At 44.3% G+C, this 19085-nt stretch overlaps 1 protein-coding gene across 1 annotated transcript in view; it reads left to right on the top strand.

The window, feature by feature from the left end:
* LOC138513013 (membrane-spanning 4-domains subfamily A member 4A-like) overlaps positions 1-19085 on the top strand; it is a 327001-nt gene that overhangs the window by 218033 nt on the left and 89883 nt on the right. Inside the window, exon 4 of the mRNA XM_069627729.1 lies at positions 14930-15046. Coding sequence (XP_069483830.1) covers positions 14930-15046 — 117 coding nt within the window. The remainder of the gene's footprint in view (positions 1-14929; positions 15047-19085) is intronic.

The raw sequence follows: 19085 nt of genomic DNA on the forward strand, positions 1-19085 counted from the left end.
TCAAATTGATTATGAATAAACACTGGAAGGTGTTGCTCACTAATCCTCATCTGAGGTCAGTGTTGGATGACTTTCCACAGGTTACTTATCGAAAGGCTCCCACTCTCAAAACTATGTTATCTCCTAGTATGGTCAAGACTAGGCAAGCAGTAAATATACGGATGATTCAAAGGAATAGTTTTGGTTTTTTCAAATGTGCCCATTGTAAATTGTGCAAGCATGTATCGATGGTTCCTTTTAGGAGTGCAAATGGCCAATGTTGGAAATACAAACATAGAATTTCTTGTATCACCAAATATGTTGTATATGCCATTACCTGTGCCTGTGGTCTCCACTATATAGGCTCAACAATTGGTCCCCTTAAGATGCGGATCCTTCAACATTATAGAGCCATAAAAAATGGTGATCTAACATACCCTCTGACGAGTAATTTTCAGGATAAGCATAATGGTGATGTCCAATTCCTATCTTTCACTTGGTTGGCCCATGTACCACCTAACAAAAGACTGGGTAACCGTGAACTGAAATTGAGACAGTTGGAAGCTACACTCATATGTAAATTTGACACCTTGAAACCTAAAGGCCTGAATATAGACGCTGAATTGTATGTGTTTTTGCAATCGTGAGCCGGCTAGGAATGAGATGATATTTTATACCTTTATACATTCTTATATTTTAGAGTCCTGTTACAATTTTTGCAGAAGTATTGTGATATTAACATAGGATTTGCTGTCTTCACATTGTGAAGACTAATGGTTACACATTTTTGCACTGCACTTTATCTAACTGTTGTTAAATAGAGGAATTGTCATTTACATGTTGGAATGGATATAAATAGGAACATCTACATTTTCCACTTTATGATAATTCATCTAAATTGAGCTGCTATTGATTTGCACTGAGGTACTGACATAGGAAATGCTGTTTGTTATTTGCACATTGAAAGAAGTGATTACACGTCTTATTAACTCGTAGCTGGCCTCCTTTTATACTCTGTTTATACATGGATTTGAGTAGAGGCACTTGCCTGGAATACTATGATTATTTTCCACATACACATATTAGTGGACATCCACTTCTTTTATGTATTCAAGTTGGAACAAAATAGGGCATTTGCCCTCTTATTATCAGGTTGCTGTTGCTCAGCTCGTAGTCTCTTGGCTTAGGAGCACTTGCCCCAAATGGGGGGGGGGGCGGATGCCTAGTAGTGGCCATTTGAGCCATTGTTAGTCATTTTGATGATATATGAGCACACTTGTGCGCAGATGTTACACATTAAATAATTATGACATTTTTTAAAAATAAGCAGTTTCGAGCTTTTCCTCCGTGCAGTTTTCATTGCGGTAGCCTATAAATAGTCCTAGTGTGTCTAGTAAGATATGCTTTTGCGATTATGCTTTCATGTATATCTATTCTATAGACACTTGACCATTCCAATATGGAGGTCATTGTGTTGGAGAGACTTTAACTTTTACATTAGTAGCAGTCATATGACCGCAACACGCACGTGATGTGTAACGCACGGAGGCGCTCTGTAATTGCTTTTTGGTTTTATACTCCATGATGTGTTAGCCGCATTTGGATTTTAGAAGGTCTGAGGAAGCCTGAGTATTCAGGCGGAACGCGTGACTTTTCATCCACCCGTGGGGTGAGTGCTTTGTGATACCTTGCGTCTGTCACAGGGATGCATTATTTATCCCTGTTTTTGTAATGAGCTGTATTATGCCTAAATAAAATGACATTTTAGAATAGCTAAAGTCTTGTGTGCTGGAATATTTTTTGCATATGCCTGCCTGAGCGGTTTTTTGAAGTGTTACAACCGTGCAGGGGCCTGTGCGTTTTCTTTACATATACGGATTTGGCTAAATTCGTTTTCCTAGCACCAGCCACTGAATGAGGGAGAGCGCCATTTTTTAGCCAAATTGGTTCACATATATATATATATATATAATATTTCAAATATAAAGTGCACATTGTGAAAGCATGCACTATTCTTGTGAATGTGACTAAGCCAAAATACAATAAAAAAATAAATAGTTTAAAAAGAAGGTGGTGGGGAAAGAGCCTTACACTGTATCTTTGATTGCAGGAGGGGTAAGCAAGGAATTGGAGCACAGAGGGAAAATACCTCTCCATCCAAATAACAGTAAAGGTCTTGGGTATGGCAACATTTTCACCTGTCACTGGGGAAGACTCTGAAGGGGGATGAGTGTGAGGTATTTTGCATGGCTGTGGCAAGGGAGTGAGGATAGAGAGGCAAGGGCATTCACTGGTAGCACCAGGAGATTTACCAGGCAAATGGCCCCCCCACAACCACTAACCCATTAGTGACTTAACTGAGGTTCCTAGTACCTCCAAAGGTCATCAGGCATGGAGTATCAAGCAGCAGGTAACCAGAAAATTCCCCTAGCATGCCCAATCATTGCCAGTTGTGCCACCAAATAGCAGAAGCAGGAGGCCACTGTTGTCTGAACCACACATGAGAAGGAGAGGAAGAAGATGAGGCAGGTCCCTAGGAGGAGACGATCTTGAGCAAAAAGTCACTGAAGTCTCCCAGAGAGATTGGGGAGGCAGGGCACCTAGTGGAGTGTCCAAAAAAAGGAAATGAGATCATTCATGACTGGATGGGGGCCACTGCAGAGGAGGAATAGATCTTCAGCCAGTAGGTTGAGAATGCTGGGGAGCGGTTGCGCTTGAAGAGGAGTCAACGGGGAGTAAGAGCCTGTGGTGTGGCCACAGAAGATGGTGGAAGTACCCATGCAGTAGGGGGTGAAGGAAGTTGAGGAGGCGGATGAGATGGGGGTGGAGGATGAGCCTTACACTGTATCTGTCATTGCAGGAGGGGTAAGCAAGGAATATGCACACAGGGGGCAAATGCCTCTACATCCACATAGACTTCATGGTCTTGGGTATGCCAGTATTTTCACCTGCCACTGGGGAAGACTCTGAAGGTGGGAGGGTGTGTGGTCTTTTACATTGTGGACATCTGTGGCAAGGAAGTGTGCGGGAAGAGAGAGGCAAGGGGTTTCACTGGTGGCAACAGAATATTTACCTGACAAATGAGTCCCCCCATGATCACTGACGCCATTGGTGACATGACTGTGGTTCCTTGTACCCGCCCCCCCCCCATGTTCACCCAGCATGGGCAGCCAGGCTGCAGGTAAGCTGTAAATTCCCCATCCTGCCCAGTCACTCCCAGGAGTACCACTGTGGCCTGTACCACCCAAAAAACATATGGAGGAAGCAAATCAGTGGCCATGCCTCTTTTGGGTGGAATCCATTGGATCAGGTAATGAGGCATGCTTGCATATACCACTTGCATAGTCTGTTGTCTCTCAGCCAGGGAGCTGAATTTCATAGCAGTTGAGGCTGCCATGGACAGGAAATTGATAATACACCATCCTTATCTCCTATGGGATGCTGTTCAGAGGGAAAGAATCAGGCAGTGAAGGGGGAGTGATGGCCATCCACCGGAGACTCGCCATATGTGATGGTGACACCACATTGCGGGTGAAACCATGATCTTTAGGGGGCCGCTGCACTCTATGAAAGAGACTGTGAATTTCACAGGGTGGCAACACTCTGTTGACACATGTATGAACTTTCGGGAGTGACAACTCCCTGCAGGAGAACGTAAGAACTTTAGGGGTGGCAGCAATGTGAGGGTGAGCCTGAGATTTTTAGGGAATGGGTACTGTCTGTGGAAGAGCCTGAGAACTATAGGGGGCGGTGCTCTGAGGTAGAGCCTGTGAAATTCAGGGAGTGGTAGCACTCTAATGGAGAGCCCAAAAACAATACATGTTGGCTGCACTATGTGGGATAACCCAAGAACTTTATGGGTAGCTGCCAGGGTTGGATTGGCCCTGGGGGCTGGTTCCCGGAGGAAGCCCACGCCTGGGCCAGACTCTGGCCAAGGCGGTGGCTTCAGGAACCAGCCCCCATTGCCTCACCGGACGCATAAGTTACGTAACTTACAGATCCTTTCTTTTGCGGCCCCGCGGGCCCGCTGCGGATGCAGAGAAAGGTAACACCAAAGTGTGACCTTACTTTGATGAATGCGGCGGCCAGCTGGCCAACTACCGTGACATCATAGCGCCAGCAGCTGTCAGTGATACAAATCACTGTGAGCGGCAGGGCTGGGTGGGACCGGGGCTGCCTCAGCCCGGCCTGCTCCCTCCTAGTGATTTGTATTACTCACTCTAAGCTGCTCTGCGCCACACGCCGCCACAAAGTCGGCAAAGGATGCAGCCCCCAACACAAGGTAAGCCGTGTACCAACTAAGCTGGTGGATTTAGGTCTAAGAAACATTTTTCACTTTGTAAATGTCTTTTTGTTGTTTCTATGAAATTGAGAGCAGCACATTTAGAAAACATTAGTGTTCCCAGCTTGTGGGATGCCTGCTTTTAACACAGGTGCCCCCCACCCCACAATTATATTCATGGCCCATCTGTTCCAGTGGTGTCTGCTTCAGGTCAGAAGAAAGAACAGGCTAAGCAAGCAAATAGGCTGTAAGCACGTGATTGACTGCTAGTTGTAGGAGCACTTTTGGGGCTCCTAAAAAGTGTACTTTGCCAGAGGGGTCAGGGCACCACTTGGGGGAGGGAGTCAAAGCACCAATTAAGGGAAGGAGCAGTACAATTGCCCCCTTGTGCCCTCTGTAAGGATGTCTATTAAAGCTATTTTATTGGCAGAGGTTAGATAGAATACACGTCGCCACTAAAACGGCCCTACGTTTGGTTGTGATCCGAGGGTCTGTTTGTTTTTTGCCTGTGTTTGGTAATTGCAAAGTTGCATTTTAAGGTGTGCTTCCCCTTGACCCTTCATACCTTTCGCATGCGTTTATCTTCTCTACCGTGTGGACCTCGGTGATGCAAATTGTTTCGTGTGGTGAAGGTGAGCATGTTGATTATTCGCGAGAGCCCTGCAGACGCACGCACCTGTGAACTGTGATCGCGGAATACTGGCACTTATTGAATGAACGCAGCTTGCAAAGTCATCTGTTTTTACCCGTGTCTTAAAAGGGTCAGAGGCAGAAATCGCGATGGAGCCAAACTAGTGTGCCTTGATGCACTATTGTGCATTTTTATATCAACATTATTGCAGTCACAGTGGCGGCTGGCCTTTAGAGAATGAGGGAGCAGGCCAGTGCCTGCGAAAGCTGGAAGGACGCTGGCATTATTAGGCGCAGGGCTGGACTGGCCTATAGGGAACTCTGGAGATTTCCCAGTAGTTCTCTTCACCCTGGGCCTCTTTTGTGTGGCAACCTATTTTATTTCTAAATGTTCCCACAGGAAAAGGGTTAGGCTTGCTGAAAATATATAATATGGGCCTCTTAGAACATTATTTCCAGCGGCTCTGTCAGTTCCCTGTCCACCCCTGATTAGGCACTACATGCATCACTGCTTGACATGGCTGACATACATTGCTTCCCCAGTCCTACGAGCCATCCGGGGGTATTGGTAAGCCAGCTATGCGGCATTGTTCATGTAAGGCTAAGCTTTGTCAGCTGTGATTGTTATCACCTAAAATGGAGGGTTGGAAGTGAAGGTGACCAGTGCTGCAGGATAACACTATTCTATAGCGTTTTACTGGTATTGTCCAGGCCCAGCAAAGAGGGTGGGTTGTTTTAACTGCGTGTCCTTTACAGCCTGCGAAACACAAAACCATACAATGGCGCTCAATGTTGTCCTCTATAGTGGTAATGTCAGTCTGTACTGTGTCAGTGCATGGGACTATTTTGGGGCCAAGTTGCATGCTTTGACAGTACGCCATCCCTGACAGTTCCTGGGCAGCCTGACACACTGGACTTCAACGCGGTCTTCGTTGTTGGTACCTACAGAGAGACCCTGCAGTCTATCGATTCCGCTCATTTAATGGTTTCTGGGAGGTAATGAACGAGACATGGTGGATTCCCCATCAGACAGGCTAACTTTCAGTGCTGCTAGCCTGGCACCTGATGCCAGAGTCACTCCATCCTTCCTTAAACCTTTCTGACACTCGCCCTATGCAGTTTCACCAGAGATGTGAAAAGTAGCAAGTACCCTTTGCTCGTGGCAAAAAGCAGAACAAGACAGAGCTACCATTGCAATGATCCCTGTGAAGAGGGCAGGTGTCTGCAACCACCCCACAAGATTTTTTCTATTCCAGAACTCCTTGGTAACACTCCCAAAACTGCTGTTATGCCCCTCTCCAACAGTCCCTCCCTCACCCCCTCCCCAGCCCCAAGTTGAAATAAATTAACTTCAATGCGAGAGCCTGGGTATGAAATGGCACCACCTGGTCGCTTTTTCGGAGTAACTAGACACATAGAGACCATTACTTGAAATGTGGTATTATCAGCTGAACATTGGGTGGCAATACCTGGGTGCATGGTCGAGGTGCATGGGCATATGAGGCTTTTCCCAGAGCTATTGTGCTGATACCTGAGCATGAAGCATCATCTGTGTAGATGATGTCAGTACTGAGAGTACATGAGCATATCAAGCAGATTCTGGCTCGCTGAGGCCACCGTCCCCCGGTCGGCATCTCTGTGTCTCTCCCTACCCACTGCTTCCTTAGGCGTGGCATCCTGGCGCCCACCCCACCTTTGCTCATGCCTCCATATGACCTTTCCAGTTTTTCCCTTCATACTGTGTTGCCTCTCTCTGCACTTCTTCCTCTGGCACTTTTCACCTTACTAGAATCAAAACTATTGGCTTTGCAAATGCTAGTTCACAGCATCATTTCATCTTCATTCCTGTGTAGTTTCCTTGAACCTGGATCCTTGTATCTATGTGATTATGACACATGAACCTGGCTGGGAAGTAATGGAGCACTGTACATAGGGCATGCACCTAGGAGCGAGGGGGTGGGTGTAAAAGTGTGTTTGGGACGGATAGGGGGAACACCGGAGGAGTAACGAAAACTCGATTTTCATTACTGGGGGCGACGAGTATACATGCCTTGAGTATGGTTCTACAAAATAAGTATTTAGCTATGGGATGATGTTTTTTTTAAAAAGAACAAAAGGAATGTTATCCCTTTCTCAAGCGTTTACACAAAACAAAACGTGCAACAGACACCTGAACCCTCCATAAGTAGCATTTTCTGTAATGTCATGAATTGACGCAATATACGGATGATGGTTTGAGAGTCACTTTTTTTTCAGGTGATGGGTGGATCACTTTTTTGAGGCGAGAGGTGGGCCACTTTTTTCTGGGGTGTCCCGGCCTATTTCTTGTCCCAGTCCGACCCTGGTAGCTGCACTCTGTGGGAGGGCTGGATAACCTTTCACAAGTGGTATTTGTGAATGTGACAATAGCAAGACTAACAAACAGTAATGGCACAAAAGGCAATGGTTTGTTCTCGTCATTATGTCACTTCCTCTGGGTCACTACTACAAGTGTCTGTTTCCCAAACACATGTATCCTGCAACAACTCCACTTTTCGGTATCTGACAAGTACCGGGTAAAGTCATCATCGTCCCACCTGGTGTGTTGGCTACGGGTGTGTGTCGATCCATTGTCTTTCACAATGAAGCAACTGTTGATTTTTACCAATGTAAATTGTTCACAATGCAACACTGGAAGGCTTTTCCAATGCTTAGAGACAAAATCCAACTTTTTATGGATCACAACTCAAGCTTGAAAGAAAGCCTCTCACCAGCTGTGCAGCATCTGGATCAGTGCCAAGGAGCAAGTGTTGCTGGCAAGATGAATTGCTTACTGTCCCATTACTTAACTGGGTCATTATACCTTGCCACAAGTGAAGTGTTAAGTAGATAGGCATCCCAAATCTCTGCAGGTTATGGTCTGCTGTCTCTTCCTGTGGATGATCCATCTGTATTCAAGATACCTGATGGTGTCCCACCTCGTCTCGTGCCTTTAGGCTGTACCCACACTGTTCACATAGCTTTTAACAGGTGTCAATGAGGTACCCATTGATGCCGTCAGTATTGAGCTTGAACTTGTATACAATGCAAGCGTGAAAGCAGGTCCCCTTGGTGGCCTCCTCAACAGGACATAGCACACAGAAGGTGTTAGACAGCAGTTGGCACTGTCCCGTTATACTGAATGCCTTGTTTAGAGCTCTAATGTGCATGTTCAAGTAATCTGTTATGGTATTGCACTGCTAGTGTAGCCTGCCCATATGTGCAAACCAGAGTTCAAATTGTGGTCCCGGATGTCTTCAGGTTGTGCAGTGGCAACCTTTTGTGCCTGTTATTGGAGCAGTGTATTTTGGCATGTTAAGCTCGGCTGAAATGTGAGAAGAGTTTCTGGGCCACATAAACAATTTCTTTCAGAAGCTGACAATTACTTATAAAGCATGTGACAGTCAGATTAAATTCATGCACAAAGAAGGCGTCATGCATTGTCTTGCCAATTTGTAAGGCATCAGGGGTATTTGATATATTGTTCACCTTAAGTAAGCCCACATTAAAATTATGAGGCCTCAGCCTGTGTGCCTCCAACTCCCTCAACTTCGCCCAGATGTAAAATCCCATTTGGCATCTGCCATGAAACTCTTGAATGCACAACATTGATTGGTGTAAAACTACCCACAAAACCTGGCGTGGTAGTTAGGGAAACCCATTACTAGTGTTGGAAGGGAAAACACCCTAGTGAGATGTGAGAGACATGTAGTCAATGCTGCGAACACTGGTCCACATGTCCATGGCGAAGCTGATTTTTGGGCCCACTGATTGCTATAGTACCCACCCCACTGTAGCCATAACTTTCTCAGGCAAATTCTGGTATCGCCTTGTGGGGCATAAAATGGTGGCTGCAAATGTCCCAACATTGATCGCCTTTTCACACAAGCCACTGAAATCCATGATTTTCTTCAAAATACTAGGGTCAGAGGTCTGTTATCAAGTCTATAACAAGATTAGCATTGCACAGTCTGTCATTTCATGTGTGATATACCCATCCCCCCTCAAGAAAATCCACAAGGCTGTTCTGACACAATTGGGGATTATTATGTATTGCTGGAGTGCTAGGGTAGGGCTTGGTGAGCGAAGCAATAACACACTTAGGTATTTTTAGGGGTAATTGTGCAGACTGGCTGTCTGCTCATCTGATGGTATGGGAAGGGTTCCACCTCTGATCTTTTAACTTCATCTCATGTCTGTGCATGGTGGTATAGTACATTGCTGGGACCACACAGGTTTTCTACCCACATTAGTCAATGCCTTAACTCTGCACGTATTTTTCAGGCAGAGTGTCCACACAAGAGGCCAGATTTGGTTGCTGTTTATTCTGTGTGAAACACTACCACACATTTGATTTAAATGATGGTCTAACAACACACGGCTGGGTTCATCTGTTTGCTATGGCGCTAGAATCAGAGGTAACATTCAAAAGGCCATATCATGTTGTGATATACGTTCTGATCTCTGGCAAAATAGAGTCTGTACACAGATGGGGAACTCTTCTGTTATTGCTACATATTGAGCCTCATTACGAGTGTGCCAGTCCAGTAACAACGGTGCTGGTAAGCACTGGCACCGTTGTTACTGGACAGGCACTCTCCGAGTCCCGCGTGCTGGTGCCATCCCACCAGCCAGGTCCGAACTGCCCGCATACTTTGATGGAAGCACCAGCACTGTTGCACAAAGTGCCGCTGCTTCCGTCCTCCCCGTTCACATTGAGTCCTATGAGACTAGAATGGAAATGGGGAGTTACTTTTTTCCGGTGTCTGGCTTCCAGTACCGCCGGGGCTGTAATGCCCCGGTAATTCTCCAAAGCCAGGTGCCACAAACAAACATGACTCCGGTGGCAGCCGTGCTGTTTTTACCATCACGGCTACCGCCTGGGACATAATGAGGTCCAATTTTCCAGTCGATTGATGGGTCCAGATAGAGACCTTGATTTTTCAAACTCTTCTGGCCCACTGTTGAAATACACTATGGGCCTCATTACGAGGTGGGCGGAAAGGGTTAACGGGCACCGGTAAGGAGACCGGTGCCGGTAAACCCTTACCGACCTATTCCGAGGTTTTACCAGGCGCCCTTTGCGGGAGTCGCTAAGGGACCAGGGAGCTAATAACGTGTCTGCTATTAGCGGGCCCGTTATTAGCTCCATCCCCATTCCCATTGAGCCCTACGGGGTTCAATGGGAATGATGCTAATAGCACCATGGCTACCTCCTACCTCGTAATGAGGCCCTATGACTTTTTTATTCACTAATATTCTGCAGATTAAATCTGCAGCCCTGCCCATTATTCCACTGAGATAGTGTCTGGAATTGAAAGTGCAGCCTCCTCTGTTGGTCTCGGTGGATGTTCCCATCGTGGTGCAATACCTGTGCATGTACCTATACTGGTATAAGTACTCCAGCGCATCTTCTGACAGGCGATGTGGAAGGAGAGTTGTATGATACCCTCAGTTGAACATGTGAAATACTAGCATCACCAGTGCAGACATCAAGAGGGTGCTGCAGATGTGAAAAGACAATGAACAGCACACCTCCCAATGTTATGGCTTCTTTGGATTATCCAGTGAATGGTATCTCCTGCTGCCTTGGCAATATATGCTACTTTCCGAGAATCCCAGGATTGCCTCCCACAGAGATTCTCTGTTCCTCCTGCTCCTCCTTTCAAGTGTCATCCAACGGCTTGCATATAGATCACTCAGTTTAGGAAAAAGTAATTGACTGGTCTTTATCCCAACTCTGTAAAACTCTGCTTCTTTCTCCCCCCAAAAAAGCAAGTGTGAGTTTTACACAAGCTGTACTCATAACTTATATGCTCCTCCTGCTCCTCCCCCCAAGTGTCACCCAATGACATATGTCTTATTTGCTCGCTTCAAGAGATGGGCAATGACTGGTTTATCTTCTACCTCACTGAATGTTCACTACCTCCTCCCTCAAAGATCACACACGTGTGAGTCCTGCACAAGCTGTCCTCTGGGATTCTCTACTACTTGTACTCTTTCGCCCAAGTGTTAACCAATGGCATGGGCTTTGTTTGCTCACTTCAATATGCAGACCCTGCTCGGTCAATGTTTCACTTCCCTGAGTTCTGCAGCTGTCCCCCTCAAACATCATGCAACTGTGTGCATTTCAGAAGCTGTCGTCAGGGATTCTCTGCTCCTTCTAACCCTGGTGTGAACCACAAGCTAGACACGTTTTCTGTGCCACGTATGTCACTTACAGCCACTTAAAGCCACCAAAGACCTGGTATCTGCTCCTGGCTACAACCATCAATCACTAGTATTATTTCCACACTTCTGTAAGTGTCACTCAAAATTTAAAGTCACATATGTGTGCCTTTTATCGTCACGTAAGCTATTCTCACTCTCTGGGACTCCTCTTTCGTACACACCAGATGACACATGTGTTGTTCACCCACTTCAAATTACTGAATGTGTTACGCAGTGTGAACAAACCGTACCCAAAATCTAAGGGCCCAATTACAAGTGTTGCAGTAGTTCATTAATTATAACTGAATCTGGTAAATACTGTTATCGCATGTGGCAAAAGTGATTACATCATTGCTGTCAAGCTTGTGGTAATGGTGTTTACCAAATTCTATAAAGAGTGAACACAGCCTCTGATAATAACAGAACTGCGTCACTGCATCATGGGATCCGAAGGTACCAGACTTCTGCAACAACACACAAGGCATCAGACAGAACAGGGTCACAATTCATTGCAAATCCCAACTAAAACCACTAATCCACCCACAATGAGCAGCAAAGACGATGGCAGGGGAACTGGTGGAGGAAATGGAAGCAACAGTTTGGAGTGCAAGCAAACATTCACTGAACACGAGCACACAATGCTTGCAGATGAGGCTGCAAAGGAGACACCAAGGCCTGTGGGCAAACTACTGACAACAACTGCCCCAGCCCAGAGGGCTCATCTGTGAAACTGGGGACTCATTAAGGTACAGGCAGTATCTTACATTTCCAAGGTCCACCAGGGTCATAAAGAAGCGCTGGGATGACCTGAAGCACAAGAGTGCCAAGCCACTGAAGGGGGTGCAGTCCCCAAACAATACATGCAAACATGGGTGAAGGCTGATACCACAGTAAACATAAATGATATAACAACAATAGGGGATGCAGAGGTTGGCTCAGGAAACCTAGTATCTACTGATGAGTACACCTTCAGTGTGAACTTCATGTAATGTGTGTGGAACAGGACCCCAAATGACAGATGAGGGCACCACAATTGCATGACAGGGAAGGACATACCTTGCACATGGCACAGAGCCCACTGTTGGCAACCTCATACTCAGATCTCTGACACATTAACCATACATGTGCTACACCAACCTACCCTACCCAGAAAGGCCATATTCCTGTGGAACGGAATCAACATGCATAGACCATGTAGACCATGTGTCCAGCCAACATACCACCCACACACATGATGTAACATGTGCAGCAACCACCGTGACCATCACATGCAGCCAAATGAGCCCCTCGATATGTCATAACCTCTGTTTTCTCTATCAGACTACCCATACCTGTAGAGGGCAGGCTGGTGCACCCAACACACTCAAACGCCAATATCGAACAGCACAAGTAACCACGTGTCACCAATTTACTCCCAAAGAGGCCACCTCCAGTGACGAGGCTGGAACTTCAGGGACGCAAACCAAAGACACCACAGCTACAGTTTGCTCCGATGCACCACCTACAGGCAGAAAGGACCCCCTGGGAAGAAAACCGTGCTTAAAAAATCCCCAGCAATGGCCCAGAAAGAGAAGGTCGAGAACCCAATGACAAAAGCCAAGGGGGTATGTGACCAGTAAAAAATAAACAGGCCACTGCAGATACCAGTAGAGGCCCCCTTACTGGACATACAAGAAAGAATATCTGAGGCAGCCATTCTAGCCACTGGGAGACCCCACCCAAACACAGACGCCATTCCCACACCTATTTTGGCTCAGCCATAGCTGGCCAGCAAGGCAGTACTGCAGCTAACACCCTTACACATATATTATGGCAAATGCTACTGGGATGCTGATACAGTGGGTGACTCGCCCACACCAGGGCATTCTCCAATCACAAGCATAGCAGATGACACTGGTGGAGACAGTGTTACAGGACAGTGGTACCCTAATCTTCCAGTGCAGTCAGATACCCCTAACCCTGTCATGCCCCAGCTTCCAATACCACAGGAGCAACCAGCCCTTGGGTCATCTGCAGGCCCAACATCAGGCAGACCTGATCTTATCATGGATAATCGATACCAGGCACTCCTCCTCCACTGATGGGAGAACTAGTCCCTAGACCAGTTACAGGGTGACCTGTCCAAGTGAGATCTATAGGGCTATTGACGCACATTCCAAAAAAACAGTCCATCAGATCACACAGTTGCAATTCATGGTAGAGAATCTTGTGGCTGCCATCTCCATAAAGAGTCAAAGCATGTAAGAGAGAATTTTGGTTGTCCACATGGGGAGTCACCCTACCATCTGACTCCATATACCTCTCTCCAATTAAAGCATGCGTACCCCCCTATCTCGGGTCTCATGAAGACTACCCAGGCTTCTCCTCACAGGTCTCAAGGCACTGTCAAGAGACCCAGGCACAAATGATCCACTCTGTCATTTGACACAAAAACTGGTGGGTTGACTGGGAGCTGGGGGAAAGGGAGAGAGAGAGTTGGGGGAGTTGAAGTGGGTGAGTTAGGGCAAGAGGGAGGAGGTGAGTTGGAGTAAGGGGGAGCAAGTGAGTTGCTGGTGAAGAAGGACTTGAATCTTCTTAACATATATGTAATTATTCTACTCCAAAATGTGTAAACTTTGTGGCCCGACACAATTCTGCCAGTGCTGATGTTGATGTACAATATGCAATTCCACGCATGTAAGCGCTGCTACCACTCCACAGCACTGTCATCACATGTGCAAAATATCATCACACATTTCAATGTCCATCGTTGGTGTGGATGGTCCGACACTTACTGTCAAATGAACGCTGTCACTACATGATGCCTCATAACCAGCCCTTCTTGTGAATTCCATTTTGGCCGCGTCGGCAACGATCATCCCCATCATCATTGTCGGCACTGTTAGGTTGTATGATGATATTGTGAGGCAGGGGCACATTGCGGCATATGCACAAGTTGCGCAGAATGCCGCAGACAATGATGATATTATCAAACTTCTGAGGGGAAAAAATGAGAACCCACCAATTCTTCTTAGCCATGTAAACCTAGTTTTCAATATTCCAATGCCCGCTGAGTAATGCTGTGGGAGTATGTGCTGAACATTGTATTTCTTCTACTTAGCCTCTGTGGGTAATGATATTTAGTCTTCAGCCATGGCAGCAGTGGATATCCTGCATCATCTATATGCAAGGGGTGACATGTCAGTATCAGCATGCAGATGGTTTTTCATGTTGCAGTGTTTATTTGTAAATGCTACAGGTTGTAGCTCTTGTCATTGCTGGGTGCATGATGCAGCAGATCATTCCTCCTTCACCCCTGGGATGACTTTCTGGAAATGCCTCTACTTACTACTAACCCTTAGATCAAAGCTTTCTGCCCACTACTGCCAGGTGTTTGATTACCTAACAGCCATATCATGTGTTCCCTTTAGGTAGGATACTGTTGCAATGGACCGTTGTGTCACGTATCGATCATGTGAAACATGCAGAAACGTAAAGATACAATTGCTTAGTGGCACTGGGTACAATCTAGGGCAGCCCAGGGCTCCAATGATGTTGGGGAATTGTGCAAAGTTATAGAAACATTCTTCAATGACATTGAGGTCTTGTGGATTTTTTGACAATGCAGTATGTTGTTTTAGGGCTATGAGGGCCTGTTTGAGGATGGTACAACATGTCAAAGCCCACCTGATAGCCAGTATAGAACTTTAAATGATAACTGCTAAATTGAAAGTGTTTCTTCTAATTGAGACACAGTCAATATTTCAGCATGTAATACTAACTGAGTAGTGTCTCATTGCTACACATTGTAATTGTAACTCTCTTTTCCAGGTAAAAGCTAGTCTGTGGATGAATGTCATGAGCATACTTTTTTCTGGCACAGAGATAATAATTGTTGGAATGTATTTGGGGATTGATCCTTCCATCCGGTGTCCAGAAGAACTCTGTGTAAGTACAACATTTCCATATTGGACATTACAAAGGCAATGAAGAATATTTTTACTCATCCAGTTATTTGTGGTACTTTCAAAAAATGACTTTAGGATTATCAATGATTGTTTAAATTGTCTGACATTTTTTCAAGTCATCATTCCAATATCATCCTTGAAATATTCTCCCACATTTGTTCATTTGCAAGTTGCTGTGTTTCATTTCTCATTATTTTCACTTTATCAGTTCCTCATTCAGATCTATTTTGAACTGTAAATGTCCTCTTTAAACATATGCAAGGACTCCTCTTTTGGGATTTAGAAGCAAAATTATCTTCATTCAAGTTAATATTTATTTAATATCACTGTCGCTGCTGAAACATGTTTCGTGCTCTTCACTCTGTGCTTTTCCAAAGCTTTGTTAATAAGCCTTAATATTAATGTTCAGTGTCAAATGGGTGCAAATAAAGATAACACTAAAATAAATCATTGATAATGAGGATGAATATGAATTATTGTCTGAGCCAGTTGTCTCATAAATTATGATTTGTTATTATAAACGTGTACTAATTAAATTACCACAATACTGTTCTTTGCTTCAGTTGAACAATCAATCAATGGTTTTTGTTATTATCAATGATGATAACTGTAAAGATACATTAATGGCATTGTATTTGTGTCATACCTGTCATTGCGTGTACACTTATGTTTAATCATAAAGTTCTAGTTCTTCCAAAATCTCACCCATTCATTTTTCCAAATAAGTTCTCATATTGTTTAGAATACCCAACACTTGGGGCCTGATTATAAAAACTTTGCACCATTACAAGTGAAAGGTTTGCTCAGCATTAGCACTACGGCAAAGTTGCCCTATTTTTAAAAATACTGAGACACATTAAAACACCATTGCACCTCGACAAGTTCAGTTTGCCATATTAAAAGCTCCAGGGCACAAATTGGCCTAGTGCAACAAGATACAATTTCACCACATTTTTTCACCAGGGCAAAGTTTGCCATAGTGCTAATACGGAATGGCATTAGCACTAGGACAACCGTTGCCTCATGCAAAAATGCATTAAAAATGTATCTTTTTTGCACTAAGGCAATTTTTGCCTGGTACTTTTAATATGCCAAACTGCACTTATTGAGGTGCAATGGTTTTTTAATGTGTCCCAGTGTTTTTAAAAATAGGGCAAACTTTGCCCTAGTGCTAATACTGTGCAAACTTTGCACTTGCACCGGTGCAAAGTTTCTGTAATCTGGCCCCTGATCTTATATCCATTAGAAAAGAGAATCAAAGTAGGTCTATCATGTTGTTGCTATTAGGGGTGCGTCTTGGCATGGGAAGTGTATCTAACCAGACATTTAACATTTCAATCCTATAAGTATATGTGTTCAACTCTGTTAATTATTGATTTGTTAACTAAACTAATCCACTATTAGGACATCATATGAAAACACTTTGTAAATATTTACCAGCAGAAAACATGTTTTATTACCAGTGGTAAAGGCAAAGTGAAACACTGTCCCCAATTAATCTTTACATTTTCTGTCTACTTTTTGTTTGTTTTTACATGGAGCCCATTGTGAGTTTGGGAATGTGTGTATAAAAACAGTAAATCACTTAACAGCATTGTTTTGGTACTAAAGGGTTTACTGTCACTTGTACAGCACCACCAAATTCCGAGATTGGAGGTAAAGCATAGGAGTTCGAAATTTGAGGTTATTACTGCGAGCAGAATTGCCGCCTGCTGTAAATGCACCAGATCCCTATTCAGTCTTTTGAACTCCGAAATTCGGGACTAACTCTGCCATACCATAACTCGAAATCTGACGGTAAGCCTGCCAAGCCAAGTGGCAGCAACTTTATCTGAGTTTACTGATGATGCCTCCAATATTAGCACCACGCTATCAATGAGGCCCATGGCTTTCAAAATTGTTCAAAGCCCAATCATGTTAAAATGCCTAATCAAATCCAGTGCATTTCCTTGTCCAATGTTTTCTTTCGAAGTTCAACAAACCCATATGATTATACTAAACAATCAGTGGATCCACCACCTTCAAACATAAATCACATTTAGTACTGGAATTAGCTTGTGGAAAAGCAAAATGCTCATATAGCCAATGAGATAACTGCAGTTGGCTGAGATATCTCAAACAGAAACTCCAATCTGGGCCTCATATATTCATATCAGGACACTATCAGAGTGTCTGGGAAACATCATAGCTCTATGACCGATTTTCCTTTTGCCTTTCAGTGAGGAAAGAATCAATAGAGAAGGAGGCAAGTGTTCGGTCAAACATTATCTCTTACTTTGATCAGAACATTCTCTTAAAAAAAACTTAACCTGGCGTGTTATATCTCAGCATTGGGGAATTTTCTTTAGCTTAAGAATTGTGTAAGCTGTTACCTTTAGCCTGCACTGTGGGTAACAGTAGTGGCAGCTTGGTAAGGTATGAAGCAAGTTCATTCGATTGTTGGACTAAGAAAGATTGTATGAATGTCCTCTTCCTTTGCCAATTTTATGTGATGCTAAGGAGGAGTATTTAACTCTGATTCTAGCTAAGGGAAAAGACAGGCGAAGGTAGCCTTGGAAATTTTCATGTTTCACTTTCCCTAATAGGGATACATTATTTGCTGTATATTTATTCGCTGAGTGGATTACATTTATATCGAGGGAACATGGAAAGAGTTTGATTTGGGAGGCTATCTCATTTTTTAGTCATTTTATGATATTGGGATGTAGCTCCCTGCAAAATACAGATGTTACGAACAGTACCTCTGCAACACAGAGGAAGTGAGTTGTTAATCTCCAGCCCCTGACTGGCTGGTGTAAGGATATTTGGCGTGTTACAGCACAGAGTACAGCATTACTGCACAGGTAGCAATTTTTTTTTATGCAGCACCACCACATGGGTGCGGTGCATTGCTATATGTGTTACCAGATTAACATGGAAAGACAGGCTATTCAGTCAAAAACGATTTTAACATATAAGATGCAAATCTATTTTTACAGTTAAAAGCACACGTGCACATTCAAAAATGCACACTATTTTTCACCTGAAATGCCTATGGTGCAAGAGACACATTTGAAAATTAATAACTAGCATTATTCATAACTAACCTGACTAATAAAACTGCATTTAACATAACCCACTAATAAAAATGTGTCTCCACTGCAGAAATAGGCCTACTCTGAAAGTGAACTTTTAAACGCACATTCATTTTTTTTTCTTTTTCTCTGCTGCTGTCCACATAACTCAGGAAGCCAAGGGCTCGAAGGTACAGGAAATCAGTTGGATTACAAATGGTTACTGTAAAAAGGAGCCATTGTGTAGAGAGGGAGGATGTGGCATGATTAATTTCTGATTGGAGCAGCGTCATAGCAAGTATCATGCTAGAGGCAGTGATGAGGGTTTTGCTGGGGGGAGTTTGAAGAGAGGGGGAGGACAGTCGGGATTTGGAGAGCTGGGAGAAGGACCTGTTTTCCTGGTTGGAGCATTTCTGATGAAAAAGCTGAGAGTTCCAGGCAATAACCCCGGTTTGAGAACGAAAGACGCTTGTTTTCACCGGGGTTAATCTTCAAGGGAGCCACATTCAGAAAGAGAACAGCTGAAGAAAACTCAGGCTGAACAGATAAGGTAATTACAGAAGTGTGGGGGCTGAGTGTGTACGAGAATATTCAGTCAGTGTAGGAAAGGAGATTCCTGTGCTTTAATCACATGTTAATGTTGCAAATTGAGTTCTTGTCTCTGCCACTCTCTTTTCAGTGTATCACAGACAATGCTGTTACTGTGCTATTTTATTTATTTCTGTAAAGAGTGAAATCGTGTTTAAATGCAACTTTTATAATACAGAAAAATATTTGAAAGCAGACGGGTGGTGTGTTTTATATTTACCAATACAGTGCTGATGATGTGGGGAGATTTTTAAACAGTGCAATTGTCATTTTAAGACAGATGTGTGCATGATCATATTCAGTATGGACAGTTGTGGGTGACTGTTTGTAGCATAGCTCGTTGGAGGTACATGAGCCAACGGAAAGAGAGACTCTCTG

Source organism: Ambystoma mexicanum, chromosome 12, assembly GCF_040938575.1.
Source record: "Ambystoma mexicanum isolate Mex_15411 chromosome 12, UKY_AmexF1_1, whole genome shotgun sequence".
In the NCBI taxonomy this organism is placed as follows: Eukaryota; Metazoa; Chordata; class Amphibia; order Caudata; family Ambystomatidae; genus Ambystoma; species Ambystoma mexicanum.